At 42.1% G+C, this 18,612-nt stretch overlaps 1 protein-coding gene across 1 annotated transcript in view; it reads left to right on the top strand.

Moving 5' to 3' along the window:
- Positions 1 to 18,612, top strand: part of LOC122552384 (voltage-dependent P/Q-type calcium channel subunit alpha-1A-like) — a 603,273-nt gene that overhangs the window by 458,971 nt on the left and 125,690 nt on the right. The window contains exons 31-33 of the mRNA XM_043695134.1: positions 11,435 to 11,575; positions 13,581 to 13,782; positions 17,354 to 17,518. Of these exons, the coding sequence (XP_043551069.1) occupies positions 11,435 to 11,575; positions 13,581 to 13,782; positions 17,354 to 17,518 (508 nt within the window). The remainder of the gene's footprint in view (positions 1 to 11,434; positions 11,576 to 13,580; positions 13,783 to 17,353; positions 17,519 to 18,612) is intronic.

Here is an 18,612-nt window from a genome sequence, read left to right as displayed (position 1 = left end):
AGAGAGGGTGTTTGGGTGTGGAATGGTTCTGGATAAACTCCACTGCACAAGGAGCCGGGAATACAATAATACATTGGGAAATTTTGCTTGTAACAACTTGGCATTTCTGTGACTGACCAGAAATGGACAGGTTTGCTAAACTAGAGTCCCTAACTCTTTTTCCCAGAGGCCTCTTACTTCTATTGCTATTACTTGTATTTTCTATACAACGCCATTGCATGGGAACACACACCATGTTACAGGAGAGCTACCTATATGTAAGGTTTAGGAAGCTGAAATCGAACAGGGTAGGTGAGGAATATAAAGAAAGCAGGAAAGAATTCAAATAGGGAATTACGAGAGCTAGAATGGGCCATGAAATGATCTTGGCAAGTAGGGTGAAAGATAATTCCAAGGCATTCTGTAGATACATTAAAAACAAGAGGATAACTGGGAGAAGTAGGACCACTCAGCGATAAAGGAGGGAACTTGTGCTTGGAGACAGAGGATGTGGGTGAGATCCTAAATTAATAGTTTGCATCAGTATCACCCAGGAGAAGAATATGAAGGATAGTGAGACTTGTGTGGAGCACTAACACTTCAAGGCATTTTGAGATCTAGAAAGAAGCAGTGTTGGATCTCTTGAAGAGCATTAAGGCGGATAACTTTCCGGGGCCAAAGGTATCTACCCCAGCTTACTAAGAGAGGTAAGACAGGAAATTGCTGGGTCCTTGACAAAGATCTTTGTATCTTCGTTAGCTAATGGAGAGGTCCTACAGGACTGGCGAGTGGCCAATGTTGTTCCTCTGTTCAAGAAGGGCAATAGGGAAAATCTGGGATACTATAGACCTGTGAGTCTCACATCGGTGTTTGGGAAGCTATTGGAGAGAATTTTTAGGGATAGAATTTACACACATTTGAAAAAGCATGGCCTAATTAGGGACAATCAGCATAGCTTTGTGCAGGACAGTTCATGTTTTACTCATTGATTGAATTTTTCGAGGAGGCAACAAAGTTGATCAATGAGGATAGACCAGTGGATGTCGTTTAAATGCATTTCAGTAAGGCTTTCGACAAGGTCCCTCATGGTAGACTCATCCAAAAGATTAAGATGCATGGGATCCATGGTGACTTGGCCACGTGGATTCAGAATTGGCTTGCCCATAGAAAACAGAGGGTAGTGGTGGAAGGGTATATTTCAGGCTGGAGATCCATGACAAGTGACATTCCGCAGGGATCCATGCTGGGACCTCTACTGTTTGTGATATATATAAATGACTTAGATGAAAAAGTAGCTGGGTGAGATAGTACATTTGCAGACAATACAAAGATCAGTGGAGTTGTGGATAGTGTAGAAGGTTATCAAAGGGTACAGCAGGATATATATCAGTTGCAGATATGGGCGCAAAATTGGCAGATGGAGTTTAATCCCGGCAAGTGTGAGGTGCTGCACTTTGAGAGATCAAATGTCATGGAAAAGAGGACAGTTAATGGCAGGACCCTGACCCTGATGTACAGAAGGGTCTTGGGGTTCAAGGTCATAGCTCCCTGAACATGGCCACGTAAGTAGATAGGGTGGTAAATAAAACGTATGCTTGCCTTTATTGGTCAGGGAATTGAGTACAAGAGTCAGGCTGTCACATTGCACCTTTATAAGACTTTGGTTAGGCCACACTTAGAGAATTGCATTAAATTCTCTCACCACATTACAGAAAGGACGTGGAGGCTTTGGAAAAGCTGCAGAAGAGGTTTACCAGGATGCTGCCTGGATTAGAGGGAATGAGCTAAAAGGAGAAGTTAGAAAAACTCAGATTGTTTTCTCTGGAGTGGTGGATGCTGAGGGGAGACTTAATAGAAATCTATAACATTATGAGGTGCATAGATAAGGTTGATGATCAGAATCTTGAGATGGGGAAAGTTCAAAGGAGACATTTTTTACACAGAATGGTAGGAGTCTGAAATGCCGGGATAATAGTGGAGGTTGATATGATACAGGTATTTAAGAGATTTTTAAATAAGCACATGAATATGCAAAGAATGGAGGGATATGGACCAAAAGCACGCAGGTAGGATTAATTTCATTTGGCATTATGTTGGTCCCAATATTGTGGGCTGAAGGGCCGGTTCCTGTGCTGTACTTTTATCACAGTGATTAGATCACATTACAGTGTGGAAACAGGCTCTTCAGCCCAACAAGTCCACACCGCCCCGCCGAAGCGCAACCCACCCATACCCCTACATTTACCCCTTACCTAACACTACGGGCAATTTAGCATGGCCAATTTACCTGACCTGCACATCTTTGGACTGTGGGAGGAAACCGGAGCACCCAGAGGAAACCCATGCAGACACGGGGAGAACGTGCAAACTCCACACAGTCAGTCGCCTGAGGCGGGAATTGAACCCGGGTCTCTGGCGCTGTGAGGCAGCAGTGCTAACCACTGTGCCACCATGCCGCCCACACAATCTTTCTGGGTTATATTGTAAGGCCCTGCCAAAGTGGTCCAGGCATAGAAACCAAATAGAAGGGGGGCCTCTGATCTGTTCCACTATGGCCCCAGTGGAAACATAGGCAGCATTGTATCTCTGACAGCCTGATGATTTTGTAAATGTGTTATCAGCCATGTATGGAGGGGGTACCCTCTTGTCTCCCAGCAGCCATCCCGAGAACCATGGAAGGACACAGAAATCTGAAAGTTCTCCATTACATATGCATCATAGCAGCTCCCAGGATCTGGCATTGATGGTCACAGATGAGCTGGACTTGGATGAAATTGGCAGGCTGTTGATAGACACTGTCATAGCAATGTGTATTCAGTCTAAAGTACCTGCACCTGCAGGGAGGCAGCGATAAGGGAGAAACCCACTGTCCAAGATGATTGACTGTTCTTATCAAATGGGAAGGAAATGAACTGATGTAATCTGCAGAAAATGGCATCTGTACTTTCCAGATGCATTTGTGGGCCAAGGATTGGGAAATTCCACACAAGTCCCCATTAGCTCCTTGGAACAGACTGCTGGCGTAAATCTTAAGGACAGCTGTGATCTTGATAAGCACAGGAATTCCTTCCGAGCACAGATGACACAGCCTAGTGATGATGTAGGAGAAAGTGAGGACTGCAGATGCTGGAGATCAGAGCTGAAAATGTGTTGCTGGAAAAGCGCAGCAGGTCAGACAGCATCCAAGGAGCAGGAGAATCGATGTTTCGGGCATGAGCCCTTCATCAGGAATGAGGAAAGTGTGCCAAGCAGGCTAAGATAAAAGGTAGGGAGGAGGGACTTGGGGGAGGGGCGTTGGAAATGCGATAGGTGGAAGGAGGTTAAGGTGAGGGTGATAGGCAGGAGTGGGGGTGGGTCAGAGAGGTCAGGAAGAAGATTGCAGGTTAGGAAGGCTGAGTTCGAGGGTTGGGACTGAGACAAAGTGGGGGAGGGGAAATGAGGAAACTGGAGAAATCTGAGTTCATCCCTTGTGGTTGGAGGGTTCCTAGGCAGAAGATGAGGCGCTCTTCCTCCAGCCGTCGTGTTGCTATGGTCTGGCGATGGAGGAGTCCAAGGACCTGCATGTCCTTGGTGGAGTGGGAGGGGGAGTTGAAGTGTTGAGCCACGGGGTGGTTGGGTTGGTTGGTCCTGGTGTCCCAGAGGTGTTCTCTGAAACGTTCCGCAAGTAGAATAATCAAGAACCACAGAATATTACAAATTTGGATTTTCAGAAAGCCTCTGGTCAAATTCAACTTTAGAGATTAATGTCCAAAATCAAAGCCAGTGGAATTAGTGGCAGCATATTGGTATGGACTGAGGTTTTGGAAAGAAAAATAGGAATAAGTGAAGTCGTTTTCAGAGTGGAACACAGTGACAATGGGGTTGGACACAGGATTTAGGGCTTGAACCCCAGCTACTTACAATATGTACCAACAATTTGGGTGAAGGAATCAAATGTTATGTTTCCAAGTATATTGGTGATACAAAATTAGATGGTATTGTAAGTGATGAGAATTAAAGAGTCATCTGGGTGAATTGAGTGAATGGGCAAATGCAGTATAACATGGATAACTGTGAAGTTTGGACAGCGATGCAGGACGGCAGAGTATTATTTAAATGGAAACAGCTTAGGAAATGTTGATGTATAAAGGGATCTTGGTGTCCCGTACACTGGTCACTGAAAGGAAGCATGCAGGTGCTGCAAGCAGTTAGGAAGGTAATCGTATGGTGGCTTTCACTACAAGATGATTTGAGTACATGAGCAAGGAAATTTTACTGCAAATATATAGGATCTTGTTGAGACCATACCTGGAATTTTGTGTCTGAAATAACTCCGCAGAGGCCTGTATCCTGTCTCCAAGTCTCCCTTTCTTTATACTTAGACAGTCCTTGACACTGATTCAGCTCCCAAAGAGCGAGCTCTCAGAATGACCAGGATGTCTGACACTCCTGTTCTTATGTTTCTTTTTTATTTTCCCTCACACTACCGCCTGACAGCAGTAGTGCTTATTTTACCCCAGCACCCATGTCATGTGTGTGCAGGTGATGGACACAGTGAAAAACAACAGGTGTGTAAATTGTTATTTATATTCCACCACCAGGAAGAAAGGAAACACCTGAGTGGCCAGTGACAAGCAGTGCCCTTCTCAGAGGGCAATGCTGCGTGATCAAGAAGTGAAGGGAAGGGGCAGGGATTAAATCAAAGACACTCCTGTTCCTTTTAGTTTCTTTTTTTTCTTATTTTTTAGTGAACAGAAGCTCTGACATTCCTGTTTATTTTTTTTATTTTTCTTATTTTTAATTACCCCCACACTACCGCATAACTGCGGTAGTCCTTATTAATTCCCCAGCACCCATGTTGTGTGTGTGCAGATGTGAGACACAGTGAAAGACACAAGGTGCACAAATCTTTATTCAGTTTCCACCACCAGGAAGAAAAGAAACACCCGAGTGGCCAGTGACAAGCAGTGCCCTTCACATCAAAGGGCAATGCTGTGTGATCAAACAGTGAAGGGGAGGGCAGGGATTAAATCAAAATAGAGTTGGAGGGGGAAATGATGCACTCCACTCCCTGTGGCACCCACCTCTCCCTGAACAACTCCAGGGTGTTGGTGGACACCGCGTGCTCCTTCTCCAAGGACACCCGGGCTCTAACATAACCGCGGAAGAGGGGCAGGCAGTTGGCCCTAACGACCCCAAACACTCCTGTTCCTATCTGTAATTAAGGCCTCCCTGATAGGACAAGTTAACAGCCCCAATCAGGAAACTCGTATTCTATGAGTTCCATCTAGCTGAACTTGTTGCAATCACTACATTCCTCCCACTCTGAGTATGAGGACGTAGGCCAGTTCCTTTTTTTTTGTATCTCCTCCTGGGACCTTTTAGCATTGGGTCAGATTCCTCCAACTCTGCCTCTGATATAAGTGGTATGTGACGCACAGCTTGCCTCTTGCGCTGAGAGTGTCTTGGAAGAAATTCATTCTCCTCTTCAGGCGGCAAAGGTGCGAGGTGGCAACACCCTCTGAGACCATCTCGCATTCTGAGGTATCTTCAATGCATGACAGAGAGGAAGATCCCATGTGTGCTATTCTCCATCATCAACTGAAAAACTGCACAGGCTGATGATACCCCAACAGGCTGTCTCATATATTGGTACATATGGGTATTAAATATAGCATACTTCTGGGAATTCTCATCTAATTGGAATGGCATAGTGGCTCAGATGTTAGCACTGCTGCCTCACAGCACCAGGGACCCAGGTTCAATTCCAGCCTCAGGGAATCAGCTGTCTGTGTGGAGTTTGCACATTCTCCTTGTGCTTGCGTGGGTTTCCTCCGGGTGCTCTGGTTTCCTCCCACAGTCCAAAGATATACAGGTTAAGTGGATTTGTCATGCTAAATTGCCCATAGTGTTCAGGGATGTGTAAGTTAGGTTCATTGGTCAGGGGTAAATATAGAGTAATAGGGTAGAGGAATGGGTCTGGGTGAATTACTCTTCAGAAGATTGGTGTGAACTCGTTGGGCAGAAGGGCCTGTTTTTACACTGTATGGATTCTATAACTGAAATTGCATGAAGGCATGTCTCATGTCAGCTTCATAAAGAACAGCTACCCCATCAGCTTTGCATATAATTCCTCCCTGCAAGGGATTGGGTATTTATCCAGCTGGCAAAGTGGTTTACCATTTGTTTAAAATGCCCACAAAGGCAAACTGACTCATTGGGCTTCACAATTGATACAATCAGTGCTGCACGTTCCACAAACTGGGCTGGTTTAATGATTCCTTCGCTTTCGGGTCTTCTGATTTTTGCCTCTACTTTTGCTCATAAGGCAAAAGGCACTGGGCAGGTCTTGCAGAATCATGGAATTGCTTCCTGGCCAACATGCAAGGTGGCCTTGGCTCCTTTGATAGTCCCTTTATATTCCTGAAAAACGTCTGGGTATTTAATGAAAACTTCACTCAGGCAACTAATTTTGAATCAAAAGATGTTGAGCCAATCTAGGTGAATCTTTCTCAATCAATTTCATCCCATCAAGCTTGGGCTTGAGCCCTTTACTACAATCAATGGTAACTGAACCAGCTGCTTCTTGTAAGAGACCAGAACCAAAGTTATACCCTTAATTTGTAAAGGTCTACTGGTATAGGTTCTCAGTCTGGCCAAGGTTTTATGCAAATGTAAGGATTGGAGTCCAGAGTGAATTTTGTTAAAGACCAGTTGTGCGATCACTGGAATGGGTGTGTGGGTATCGATCTCCATTAGAACCAGGTGACCATTTAACCAGAGGTTTATTTTGATTGATTTTGATTATTTGATTATTCTGATCTGGATGTTCCTAAGCAATTTACCTGCTCCAAACTAAACGTAGGTGGACTTTCCAGAGTGTGCACTCTCCAAGATGCAGGCTTTTGAGTTCTCTTCCACAATTCAGGTCTAGTGGGTCTCCTTTGCTGTCTCGTGTCCATATACTGGCAGCAACTACAATGGCTTGCTGGCCCGGATACTGAAAAACATTTTCACCGTTTGGTCAAGGCTTGGCTTTGTTTTGGGTTTTGCTGTTGTATGATCTGTTTTCAGGATATGTCTTGAACGAGGCTATGCAATTCAAATAGTGTCTCCCAAGCTCATTTGGGCTGGTGAGGGTGTCCACTTCCATTGGAATATTTGTAAATCATATGTTCCAATTGCCACATTTTGTTCTGATAAAGTCAGTTTAGTGCCTGTTTGAAGTCCAATTGGGATTCAACTAGTAGGCACTACTGCATGGTTACGTTATTAATCCCATTATGAAACATTTTCCCAGCATTTCATTAAGGGTTAAACCAAAGTCAGATGCCTCTGCCAGTTGCTTAAACCTCATCAAAAATTCCGATACAGATTTCTCTGGTTCTCAAATTGCTGAGTAAATCCATCAACTTTTGAAAGATTTTAGTATCTAGTGCCTCAGGGAAAGTTAGGCTCCTAGTAACTGAAAAAGCTGTGGGTCTAAAAGTTGTTAGGAGAATTACTTGTTATTTTTCATCAACTGCAATATCATTCGCCCGAAAAAATAATGCATTCTTTCCACATACTCAGCCCAGTCTTCAACAGCAGGATTGAATGAGTTAAGCTCATTGATTAACAATGGCACAGTGGCTCATTGGCACAGTGGTTAGCACTGCTGCCTCACAACGCAAGAGACCCGGGTTCAATTCCCGCCTCAGGTGACTGACTGTGTGGAGTTTGCACATTCTCCCCGTGTCTGCGTGAGTTTCCTCCGGGTGCTCCGGTTTCCTCCCACAACCCAAAAATATGCAGGTTAGGGTGAATTGGCCATGATAAATTGCCCATAGTGTTAGATGAAGGGGTAAATGTAGGGGAATGGGTCTGGGTGGGTTGCGCTTTGGCGGGTCGGTGTGGACTTGTTGGGCTGAAGGGCCTGTTTCCACACTGTAAGTAATCTAATCTAATCAAATAATGATGCTAGAAATGCTCACCCCAGCTCAAAGATGACTGTTGTGAGTGAAATTTCTTCTTGCTCATGCTGTTTTCTTGTCATCACTGAAATAACAGCACCGAGCTAGTTTCCTGTCACCAAGTCATCCTTTATTTACATATGCAGATTCAATGACTGATCCAGCTCCCTCAGAGTGAACAGAATCCCTGATACTCCTGTTCTTACCCGTCAGCCAGAGCTCCCTGATTGAACCAGATTAACATCCCCAATTAGGGATCTTATATTCTGAGCTCCATCTGGCTGACCTTGTTTCAATCATACAATCTGCAGTTTTGATCTCCTTATTGAAGAAAATATATATTTGCCGCAGAGGAAGGGCAGTGAAGGCCAATCAGATTGAATCCTATGGTCACAGTTTTTTAAAAAAAAATTAATAATTTTTGGGAGGTGTGCATTGCTGGCAGGCCAGCATTCATTGCCGGTCCCTAGTTGCCCTTGACGAGGTTGATCATTTGAGGAGAGATTGGATCACATGTGACTGGAGTTTAGAAGAAAGAGAGGGATCACATTGAAATGTTAAAAATCTTGACAGAGCTAGACAGACTGTGTACAAAAGTGATGTTTCCACTGGCTGGGGCATGGGGGTGATTCAAACAAGGGGTTACTCGCAGTCTCAGGGTACATGTAGACCACTGCAGGCTGAGATGGAGAGAAAGTTCTTCATTCAGAGGGTAGTGAATCTCTGGAATTCATAGAAGGCTATGAAGGCCAACTCACTGATTTATTCTCATTGCACCGAAGTACGGTGAAAAGCTTTGTTTATGAGCAGTAAAGGCAGATCATAGTAAACAAGGATGTACAGATCAGAGGTTGTAAAAAGACTTAGACAGGGGCATAGGGTTACACTGCACAGGGTGTGCGCTAAGCGAGATCAACGTTAACAAGATCAGCATTACTTGAGACTAGAGTGCATTCATCAATCTGCTGGTGCATGTGTTCAGGCTTCTGTATCTTCTGCCTGATGGAAGAGGTTGTAGGAGATCATTACCAGGGTGCGATGGGTCTTTGATGATGTTGGCAGCCTTTCTGCAGCTGGAAACCGTGTAAATGGAGTCCATGGATTGGAAGGTTGGCTTCTGTGATGGTCTGGGCTGTGCACACCAACTTCTGTAGTTTCTTACGGTCCTGAGCAGAGCAGTTGCTGTACCAGGCTGATCTGCACCTGGGCAGTATGCTTTCAATGGCGCATCTGTAGAAGTTGGCAAGGGTCTTCATAGATGTGTGGAATTTGCTGAGCTGCCGAAGGAAGAAGAGGCGAGGTTGTGCCTCCTTGATTGTTGTATCTGCCTGGTAAGTCTAGGACAGGTTGTCAGTAATCATCACTCCGAGGATACTCTCCACCCTCTCAACCTCACTTCCATTAATGTACAGAAAAACCTTGGTTATCCAAACATCAATTATCCAAATTTTGGATTATCCAAACAAGAGCGCAAGGTCCCATAAAAACCTTATTAATTTTAAATAAAAGCACAGCAAGAGCAGGCAGACTGGGCTGGCAGCAGAGGCAGGAACTGGGTCACCACGGGAACCCTCTCCTGCTATTGCTGCCACCATTAGAACCCTGATCCTGCTACTGCCACCACCACGGGAACCTTCTTCCTGCTATTGCTACCATCACGGGAACCCTGTTCCTGCTATTGCTGCCATCACGGGAACCCTCTTCTTGCTATTGCTGCCATTACGGGGACCCTGTTCCTACTATTGCCACTGCTACGGGACCCTGTTCCTGCTATTGCCGCCATCACCACGCGACCCTGTTCCTGCTTTTGCCGCCACCACGGGACCTTGCTCCTGCTATTGCCGTCACCACAGGACCCAGTTCCTGCTATTGCCGTCACCACAGGACCCAGTTCCTGCTATTGCCATCACCACGGGACACTATTCCTGCTATTGCCGTCACCACGGGATCCTGTTCCTGCTTTTGCCGAGTTAAGTGGTGTCACACTTGTCTTGTAACAGTACCCTCTTGCAAAACAAAAGTCACCCTTGAACATCTCAGATGATATAATTGCATGCATAGAATTAGATGTAAAAATGTGTTTTTGTCTTGTAATTGTACAGGTAAGTTGGGTACAAACATAGCAAGATTTTGAGTTTGCATCCTCATGAGCTGTAGGCTCTGCCTGAGAGTAGTGATAATTCTTCAACCCTTCCAACCCCTCCACCATCGCACCCCACCTGCACCCTACCTCCACCCCTGTCCATCATCATATTCCTCATTGACTGTTCAGTGTTCTGAAACATGACAAACTACGTGTCCCTGCTTCTGTTAAACAGCAATGCTAGCCAGAAAGGCTGGCAACCTGTTAGTCATGGCTGAGGAGCCTGTGTACAAAAAAATCAATGCAAGCCAGAGAATCTGAAAGCATCCAAGTCAGTGCAAAGGTAGTGAGTGCGAAGAAGGTAAGCTAATAATCATTAGATGCGTCCTGTATTGATACATAAGGTGTGCATGTCCATGTGCACAAAGCAACCTGGCAGAAGCATGCAAGGCATAATTGTCACTGAGCTCCAAAGTGATGTCCTGAAAGGCTGAAGAGGTATGTGAGTTGTTGTGAGATCAACCATGATGATGATATGGCGATACTAGTGATTTGGTGATGTCCCTTGGATGGAGGAAGGATAAAAGATCACAGTGTCCACAGAGCATACAGGGAAGTAGTGGTGATGGTGGAGCTAGATGAAGGTCCAGAGAATCAAGTGGTGAGCTATGGCATCAGGTAATTTCTCTAACTTGCATATCAGCAGTTAGTGTCTTCTAGTTTCTTGATGAAGGAGGGCAAATGAGGAAACACAAATTAATAAAAATAAAGTGTTGCAGCTCATTAGTGAGAATCAGAACACCCCACTTGAACCTTAAGTGGAAAATTCAATTTGTTTTCTCCTTTGGGAATCTGAACGTTTTCATTCTCACTATAATTTCACAAGTTTCTCACCATTGTCACTCAAAATGTGGAAATATTCCACCATTTAATGCACCCCCTATTTGGATGCTGCTATTGCATACTGAACATTTTTAGCAAGTTATATTATTTCACATCTTCAACATCTGCAGTAATTTGCCTTTGCATGACTGCCTGAAGACAATTGGAGAAGACAGGAAGGAAAGTTTCACACAACCGGGAGGAGATAAATGAAGTTTTGCAAGTACTTTTATCTGAGGTCAGCTTGGCTCAGTTGGTGCACACTTGTCTGACTCAGAAGGTTGTGTGACTATCCTATATTCCAGACTTAAACCCAAATCTAAGCTTAGAAATTAGTGTAGTGTTTGAGAGAATGTATAAACTCCACATAGACAGTGGCCCAAAAGTGGAATTGAAACCAGGTATCTGGTGCTGCGTGGCATTAACCTATGTAACATTGCTAACGGCATTCCAAAGTAATTTTTGTTTTTGAAATGCTTTGAATTTTTTTCTGAGATTTTTAAGGAGATATACAAATACAAATCTATGTTTTAATTTTCTTTTCCCTTTTCTGTTTCAGAGGACAATACTTGGTCTACATGAAGGAAAGCGATATTAAGGCACAGAAGCGGGAGTGGAAACGATATGAGTTCCATTACGATAATGTGCTCTGGGCTCTACTGACTCTCTTCACTGTGTCAACTGGAGAGGGCTGGCCAGAGTATGTTTTATTGTTAAACACTACTACAGTCAACCTTTTGTTTATTTTACCTATCAGTTTAACATTTTATGAAATTTCATTAAAATCTAGTGTTTCTAGTGTATGTATATGAGAGAGGAAAAAGGTATTAGGATCGAATATGATGTTCCATATAATCAAATAACCAACCTACATATTGTCTACATCAAAATTGTCTAGTACGTTATGCATTATATATGAATCTGAATATGGGCCATCATTGAACAGGTAATACACATGTGAACAGCGTACACTTGTGACCTGACTGTGCATTTGTTTGGTAAAATGATGAAATAGAAAGCAGAGTTGTTTACTCACTAAGTATTTTACTATTGCCTTGATTAGTGAATAACAGTAGACATTTGTAGTGCAGAAATGCGCATGTGGACATTTATCCAAACTGTGTCACAACTCACTACTCCTGGAGTTGCTACAAAAATTAATGATTTAATCAAAACACACAAAGTCCAGAATTTACCTGACTGTTAAACCTCTACATACACAGACACAGACAAACAAAATAACAATGGTTTCATGGGTGAAAGAAAACTAACTGGGAAACATAGTTCAATAGCAGCACTCTGGTGTGCCATGGTAGCAGTAATGTGATTTCAGCTTGAGACTTTAACGGAACCTTTAGCTACAAGTTACTACATTCCTGCAGGTTGGATTTTAAAATCTATTGTTAGACCTTAAAAGAGAAATGTACAGAGTATATGATAGTATTCTCTAATGTCGGGTAGCCCAAAATGACCCAGTCAACCAACTGGTTCTGAAGGCCGAAATATCTATTTAGGACCTTCTATTGGTACAAATCAGTCTTACTAGTAATTCTGGATGTTTTCTCATCTTTATGTTTATACAAAACTGGTAGAGTTCAAATCAGTGGCCTGAGAAAGGCACCAATTACCTGATAACAAAGTGATATCTTTAGAACTATTTTGTGAATGAGGGTATAGGACAACTTTTAAATGCGGTGCTCATCTTACTTATCTCCCATGTTAATATTGTTGGCACTAGAACTGCATAACAGGAGGGTTTTTTTTTAAAGAAGTTGTTCAAATGGGGCAAGATGCAGCTTCAGATAGTCTCAGGAGATCGGTAATTGAACTTGGCAATCCACTTGACAATACTAAAAGTGTAACTAATAAAAGAAATGTAACCATAGATACATGGGTGGACTGTTTTAAAGTTAGGATTTAATTATCTTGTTGATTATTAGATTTTTTTTGTGTTATGTGTTTAGGTTTCTTTGGGTTGGTGATGTAATTCCAAGAACAGGAAATGACATCACTGCAGGAAATGATGCCACCACAAGAAATGACATCACCAGCCCAAAGAAACCTAAATGCATAAATAGAAAGCCAGCCATGCCACCACTGATTCAACCAGAGGCACACTGATGATGTTACCTAGTATGGTGGTGAAATATCTGAAAATGAACCTTCCAGCTCAGCGAGCAAAAGTACACCCAGAGTTGTTACATCACAGAAGAAGGCCGTTTGGCCCATTGTGCTTGCACCAACTTGTTAAAAGAGCATCACTACCTAGTGCAAATCTCCTGCTTTTTCCACAGACCCTTATACATTATTTTATCTAAATAATTATCGAATGCCCTCAGGAGTGTTTCAATTGAACCTGTCTCCTCCACATTTCCGGGCAGTGCATTCCATACCCAAAGTACTCATTGCATAAATAGCTTTTCCCTCACTTTACCCTTGCTTGTTTTGCAGATCTCTTTAAATCTATGTCCTCTCGTTCTTGTTCCTTTTATGAGTGGGAACAGTTTCTCTCTATCTTCTCTATCCAGCTCTGAGAAAGTCTAATCCAAATCACTTTCTACAGTTCAATGGAATGTTCCATATTGAAGTAGTAGGTTACAACTTCCTCAGTTAATCTCAGGACAGTGCATGATTATATAAATGGAGAGTAAAAAGCACCTGCTTAGTTCTACTTCTGATGATGAGTTTTTGTTTTTCTTTCACAGCGTACTGAAACATTCAGTAGATGCTACCTATGAGAATCAAGGACCCAGCCCTGGCTATAGGATGGAGATGTCTATTTTTTATGTTGTCTACTTTGTTGTCTTCCCTTTCTTCTTTGTTAACATCTTTGTGGCCTTGATCATCATCACTTTCCAAGAACAGGGGGATAAAATGATGGAGGACTACAGTCTGGAAAAAAATGAGGTTTGTGTTGTAGGTCAAATGGCAAACTAAGCCAACTAATGCGTGGTCAGGAATTAATTATGTGAGACAAAAAATGACTAATGTTCCCTTACAAATGGTGGACATTGTAACAGAGAAAGAAAGAAATCCCAAACTGAGTAGTACAGCTTCTGCTGTCATTATTGGGGTATGGTGAAAGGATCTTTAATTTGCACCGAACATACTCAGTTCCTAATTTGGAAATTCTTGCTGCTAACCATAAGACATAGGAGCAGAAATTATACCATTCAGCCCATCAAGTCTGCTTCGCCATTCAATCATGGCTGATAAGTTTCTCAAGGAGGAGAAAGTGAGGACTGCAGATGCTGGAGATCAGATCAAAGTACTTTCCTCATTCCTGAAGAAGGGCTCATTCCCGAAACGTCGATTCTCCTGCTCCTTGGATGCTGTCTGACCTGCTGCACTTTTCCAGCAACACATTTTCAGCTCTGATAAGTTTCTCAACCCCATTCTCCCACTTTCTCCCTATAACCTTTGATTCCCTTTGATAATCAAGAACCTATCAATCTCAGTCCTAAATATACTCAATGGCTTGGCCTTCACAGCCTTATGTGGCAATGAATTCCATAGGTTCACCATTCTCTGGCTGAAGAGGTTTCTCCTTATCTCCATTCTAAAAGGTCTTCCCTTTACTGTCAGGCTATGCCCTCAGATCCTAGTCTCTCCTACCAATGGAAACATCTTCCCTACATCTACTCTGTCCATGTCATTCAATATTCTGTAAGTTTCAATTAGATCCCCCTCATCCTTCTAAAGTATAAAGCCAGAATCCTCAAACATACCTCATATATTAAGCTTTTCATTCCTGGGACTAGTCTCATGAACCTTCTCTGAACATGGTCCAGGGCTAGTACATCCTTCCTGAGGTATGGGGCCCAAATCTGCGCACAATATTCCAAATGTGGTCTGACCAGAGCCTAATAGAGCCTCAGAATTTTGTCCCTGCTTTTATACTCAAGTACTCTCAAAATAATCTGAGGAGCAAGAGAGTCAGCATTTTGGGCATAACCCATCATCAGGACTTGGGAGGGGGAAGGGGGCTGAGAAATAAATAGGGTGAGGGGTGTGGGGCTAGGGGAAAGGTAGGTGGGATGCCGATTGGTGGGCAAAGGTAGAAGGTGATTGTGACATTGGGGCACTGCACTAAACTCAAACATTTGCTCAATGTAAACTTACTCTTTCTCCTCCCCACCCCCACCCCCCCAACCTCCACAAGGAAATATGCTAAAATATTGGAATGTAGTTGAAGATTATGTGAGAGATAATGGAATTTCATTTGAAGTGGCAACTTTTATTTTGGTCTATGTTTTGTGTATGAAATACAGATGATATTAAAGGATTCAATTCAATCTGAAGCCTGAGATTGACTTTCTCCACAGCATCTCAGCCAGCCCTTGATTGTAGACACAGTAATGTTTGTGTTAATTATTGAAGTTGGGTTAAGTTGCTGGCTGCTGTTTTACATCAGAACTGTTCTTGTGCCTCTTGGAGTTAAATTTGTATGTAATGCACATAAGATAGTTTTGAATTAGGAGTTGGTCATTGGGGTTCAATCAGCCTGCTCCACTTAATAAATTGCAATTCCATTTGTGCTGTTCCTTACTATTTTTCATGGACACCATTTCTTAATTTCCAGTATACTTCAGTTTCAATAATTTATTTAGTTGTGTATTCCATGTCCCTATGTCCTTCTGTAAAACATGAAGCACCTTTTGTTTCAGATTAATTGTTTTTGTTTATCAAATGGAGGAATGTTAATGCAAGTAAATTTCCCGATCTTTACATTGTGTACTCTGATATTTGAACTCCTCACCACAATTAACAAGTTGTTCCATGCCAAGCTTGTCAGTTCCCTTCATATTCTTTAAAATGTCAATGAAATGGAAGATGGGTAACACAGATAAATGTGACTTCTAATAAATATCAGATTACGTTGCTATTGTTTTTGGTAGCATGTGTTACAAAGATATATGTAGTCTTAGTTGATTCCAAGTAGCTGATTTGTTGCATTTAGATAATCGGGAAGAGTCAGCATGGTTTTGTGAAAGGGTCATCACGCCTGACAAATGTATTTGAGTTCTTGAAAGAATAACATGGGCTGTCGATAATGGGATGCTTGTATACATACTAAATTTGGATTTCCAGAAGGCATTTTAGAATATGCCACATATTGCACTACATTGGAGCTTATGGTGCAGTGGGTAGGTAACATACTAACATAGGTAAAAGGTTAGTTGACTGTTAAAAATATAGATTATACTTAAGTGAACTTTTCTCTAATTGATTGGTTGTGACAAGAAGAGTCCTGTGGGAGTCTGGTGCCTTCTTTTTATACATTTTATATCAATAACTTAGTTAAGGGGGAGCAAGGACATTGTGACTAAATTTTCAGATGGCACAAAGATAGATAGTTCTGTTGTTGAGTACATAAGGAAGTTGCAAAACAATAAAAGTAGATTGAATGAATGGACAACAATGTGGCAGATGGAGGATAACATGGGAAAATATGAAGTTGTTCACTTTGGCAGGAAGAATAAAAAATAGAGTATTTCTTGAATGAAGAAAGACTGGAGAATTCCAAAATGCAAAGAGACCTAAGTGTTCAACTGCATGAATCACTAAAAGTTGGTATGCATGCACACAAATAATTCAGAGGCCTAATGGAATGCTCACTATTATTATGAAAGAATTGAACTTAAAAATAAGAATGATTTGCTTCAGTTCTGTAGGGCATTGGTCAGAAAAGGTCTCAAATAACTTGTGCAGTTTGGAAAGATGTAAATGCATTGCAGGTAGTTCAGAAGAAGTTTACTAGATTGTTGCCTGGAATAAGCAAGTTATTTTTTGAGGAAAAGTTAGATTAGACTTGTTTTCACTGGAGTTTAGAAGAATGAGGAGTGACTTGATTTAAGAGTATAAGATCCTGAAAAATCTTGTCAAGGTGAATGTAAAAATGATGCTTCGTCTTGTGGGTGAGACAAGAACTTGGGGCACTTTAAAAATTCTGAGTCATCCTTTTAGGTTAGAGATGAAGAGAATTTGTTTCTTTCAGAGAATTGTATGACTTTGGAAATCTCTATCAGAAGGCATTTGGGGAGGAGTCATTGATAATTTCTGCAGCAGAGGTAGATTATTGCTAAACAATGATTTAAAGATGAGAATAGGAGTGTGATAGCTGGGAATATGGAAGTCAAAACATAAGCGGGTCAGCCGTGACTTTGTTGAATGGTGATGCATGCTTATGGGGCTGAATGGAGTATTTATGCTCCTAATTTGTATGATTGTATGTATGTTGCTCATGTAAAGTTCTTACTTTGATAAATTTAGGACAATCCCAATTCAGATCCTTGTTAGCAGAAAAAATGTACAGAATTGTTCATAGAGAGCACAGTAGAGATTGCAGTGGGGATAGCAACTAATCTGTATGGTTGATGAGAATAATGGCTCAGAGAGAAAATAAGTATTTTGTTTTTATGTATTCAATTTTGAGTTTGTTTTGTTGAATTGACCTTTATAATCTTGTCTCTTGCAGAGAGCATGCATTGACTTTGCTATCAGTGCCAAGCCCTTGACGCGTCATATGCCACAGAACAAACAAACCTTTCAATACAAAATGTGGCAATTTGTGGTGTCACCCCCATTTGAGTACACCATTATGGCTATGATTGCACTGAATACCGTGGTGCTAATGATGAAGGTCAGTAAGCAGATTTCCAAACTTTGATTTTCTGTCTCTCCATTCAGCTTTTAACCATTTGTGTTTTGGCATTATTGCCCCTTGCTGTGTTACTGCCACACTTCTCCAACCAACTATCAATACTAAAGAATGTCACCTCTAAACGGGGTGTAATTGATCTCCCCTATACCCTCTCAGCTATGGGGAGGCAGTGGCATAGTGGTAATGTTAGTAGACTTGAAATCCAGAACCACAGGATTTAAAAGGGACCTAAGGGGCAACTTTTTCATGCAGAGAATGATGCATGTACAGAATGAGCTGCAAGAGAAAGTGGTAGCAGCTGGTACAATTACAGCATTTAAAAGACATCTGGATGGGTATATGAAGAGGAAGGGTTTAGAGAAATATTGGTCAAATGCTGTCAAACAAGACTTGATTAATTTTGAATATGGATGAGTTTGACCAAAAGGTGTGTTTCCGTGCTGTACAGCTGTATGACTGTGTCACTTTGCCTATCTGTGTCTTTCTCTTTAACTTGGGTAAAGACTGAGCATCCTCCACACTTTTGACTCTCCGTATGAGGTCTCCCAACATTTTACAGACTTGCTCACACACAAGCACAGGCCCACGTACACACACACACACTTTCTCTATCTTCCCCTCTCAGTAGATCTGCACAGGTTTACAAATAATGTTACAGATTATAGATTCCAGTAGTTAATAGGACTGTGTTCAATAGAGATGTCTTTATACAGAGAATTCGCTTGGTTGCTAATCAATTCCCTGTTTGCACTAGAAAAGAAATATCTCTAAGAAAAGACTATCTCTGGGAAGCTAAGGAGGAGATTGTAAAGCCTTTGGCTTTGATCTTTATGTAATCACCATCTACAGGAACAGTGCCAGAAAACTGGAGGATAGCAAATATTGTCCCCTTGTTCAAGAAGCGGAGTCGAGACAACGCTGGTAATTGTAGACCAGAGAGCCTTACTTTGGTTGTGGGTAAAGTGTTGGAAAGAGTTATAAGAGATAGGATTTATAATCATCTAGAAAGGAATAAGTTGATTTAGGTATAGACAACATGGTTTTGTGAAGGGTAGGTCATGCCTCAAAAACCT

This window comes from Chiloscyllium plagiosum, chromosome 8, assembly GCF_004010195.1.
Source record: "Chiloscyllium plagiosum isolate BGI_BamShark_2017 chromosome 8, ASM401019v2, whole genome shotgun sequence".
NCBI classification, from domain to species: Eukaryota; Metazoa; Chordata; class Chondrichthyes; order Orectolobiformes; family Hemiscylliidae; genus Chiloscyllium; species Chiloscyllium plagiosum.
The sequence above is the reverse complement of the archived record's forward strand: the minus strand, read 5'-3'. Positions and strand labels throughout refer to the sequence as shown.